The following is a 1,961-nucleotide window of genomic DNA, read 5'->3' as shown; positions in this document are numbered from 1 at the left end:
TGATGCTTGTAATGATTCCATGGCCATTTCTGCCTTCAAAATGAGATTACATCACGATAGTCCTCTTCGAAGCTTGTTGACCAGACGACCTCCCAAAACAGTCTGGGCGCTGATGAAGAAAGTTTAGGAATATTACAAGGTGAAAGATGATGCCCTTCACGTCAAGGCCGAACAAAAAGCCGTGAAGTCGGCCCCATCTATTTTGGTTCAGTCGATAAGCGCTGTACCACTAAGTAGCCCTGAACTATAGCGCCAATCAAAGCGCGAAAATCAACGGGGTTCGCGTCAGTCAAACAAGCAGTGTTCACGCCATTTGAACGAACAGTATCTAGTGGATAGCAGGCACCCAAGGCATTCGAACAAGAAGTACACGGAATTGGCAGAACCAATCAGCAAGATCCTATCTAAAGTCGAGCATCTACCGTTCTTTAAATGGCCATCCAAGATGATTAGACCCCCTAATACTAGACGAAGGGATAGGCAGTATGAATATCACAAGGATCATGGCCATGAGACAGACAGTTATTATGCACTAAAGGACCATTTGGAGGAGTTGGTGCAAGATGGCCAATTGGCACAACACGTCGAAAAGGGCAATCCACCAACCACGGTGGCTCTATACCCGGATTCCCCTCCACCTGGTGTAATTCACATGATATATAGTCTACCGCCGCTGACTCAAGTACATACGATCCAACTACAACCCAGTTTGCCCAAGCCGTACACACCAGCCAAATGACCTCATGAGACTGGCAAAATCAGCTTCGACGACATCGATCTTGAAGGGGTAACGCTCCCCCACGAAGATGCCCTCGTTATCGAGTTACACATAAACAGATTTGTTGTGGAACACGTTCTAATCGATCAAGGGAGCACTTTGGAGATAATGTATCACAAGACATTCATTAAACTCGGCTTTAATAACTCGGACTTGCTGCTGGCTGAGTATCCCATGTTCAGTTTCAACGCTAATCCCGAGTACCCTCTAGGAAAGATCATACTGCCAGTGCATGCAAGTACCAAATCAGTGAATGTAGAGTTTTTGGTCATCAAACTTCCATCACCATACAATCTCATCATGGGAAAGACCTGGTTACATGCGATACAGGCGGTACCAAGTACCTACCACCAGTTGCTCCATTTTCCAACACAATATGGCATCGAGCAAATTTGCAATTCTCAAAAATTGGCAAAGGCCTGCTATCTTATTGCTTCGACAAGAAAGTCGAAGGAACTGGAAATGAACTCAATTCAAGTTTCGGATTGTGAAAGCCTCGAGGACGTCGATAAAACCCCTAACGATAAGGCAACTGAAGACCTCGATCGGATCGGTATCAAAGGGGAACCTGACAAATTCTTCATGATCGACACCTCTCTGAACGCAGCTGAACAACAAGAGCTGATCTCCTTCTTACTCGACAACATCGACGTATTTTCCTGGACGGCGTATGAAATGCCAGGGGTGGATCCAAGCATTACCCAGCATTGTTTAAACGTTGACCGAAAAATTAAACCAATTACTCAGAAAAGTCGCCGGTCAGCCGCAGACCATACTTCAGCCGTTGTTGGCGAAGTCGATAGGCTGTTAGAAGCTGGGGCAATTCGTGAAGTAACTTATCCTACCTAGTTGTCCAATACCGTGGTAGTCAAGAAAAAAAATGAATGTTGGTGTGTTTGTGTGGATTTCACAGACTTGAATAGGGCCTTCCCCAAGGATTGCTTTCCTCTTCCCCGAATTGACCAACTCGTAGATGCAACTGCGCATCACCAATGCATAAGTTTCTTGGATGCTTATCGGGGTTACCACCAAATTGCCATGCATCCGGAGGACCAAGAAAAGATCGCATTCCTCACCCCACAAGAAACCTATTACTACAAGGTCATGCCATTGTAGACTACCCCGAACTCCGCTCCGCACGCGAGGGCGCAAATTGTTGTTCTTAGCTAATACAGTTCGGACT

General features: G+C 45.9%; 1 protein-coding gene across 1 annotated transcript; it reads left to right on the top strand.

Moving 5' to 3' along the window:
* Positions 1 to 886: 886 nt before the first annotated feature.
* LOC145795744 (uncharacterized) lies at positions 887 to 1,627 on the top strand. The gene has a single exon (XM_082880625.1). It carries the CDS (start codon positions 887 to 889, stop codon positions 1,625 to 1,627), a length of 741 nt encoding a protein of 246 aa, XP_082736751.1.
* The last annotated feature ends 334 nt before the right edge of the window (positions 1,628 to 1,961 follow it).

Source organism: Camellia sinensis, chromosome 7 (genome assembly GCF_055761805.1).
Source record: "Camellia sinensis isolate YWXY chromosome 7, ASM5576180v1, whole genome shotgun sequence".
Classification (NCBI taxonomy): domain Eukaryota; kingdom Viridiplantae; phylum Streptophyta; class Magnoliopsida; order Ericales; family Theaceae; genus Camellia; species Camellia sinensis.
The sequence above is the reverse complement of the archived record's forward strand: the minus strand, read 5'-3'. Positions and strand labels throughout refer to the sequence as shown.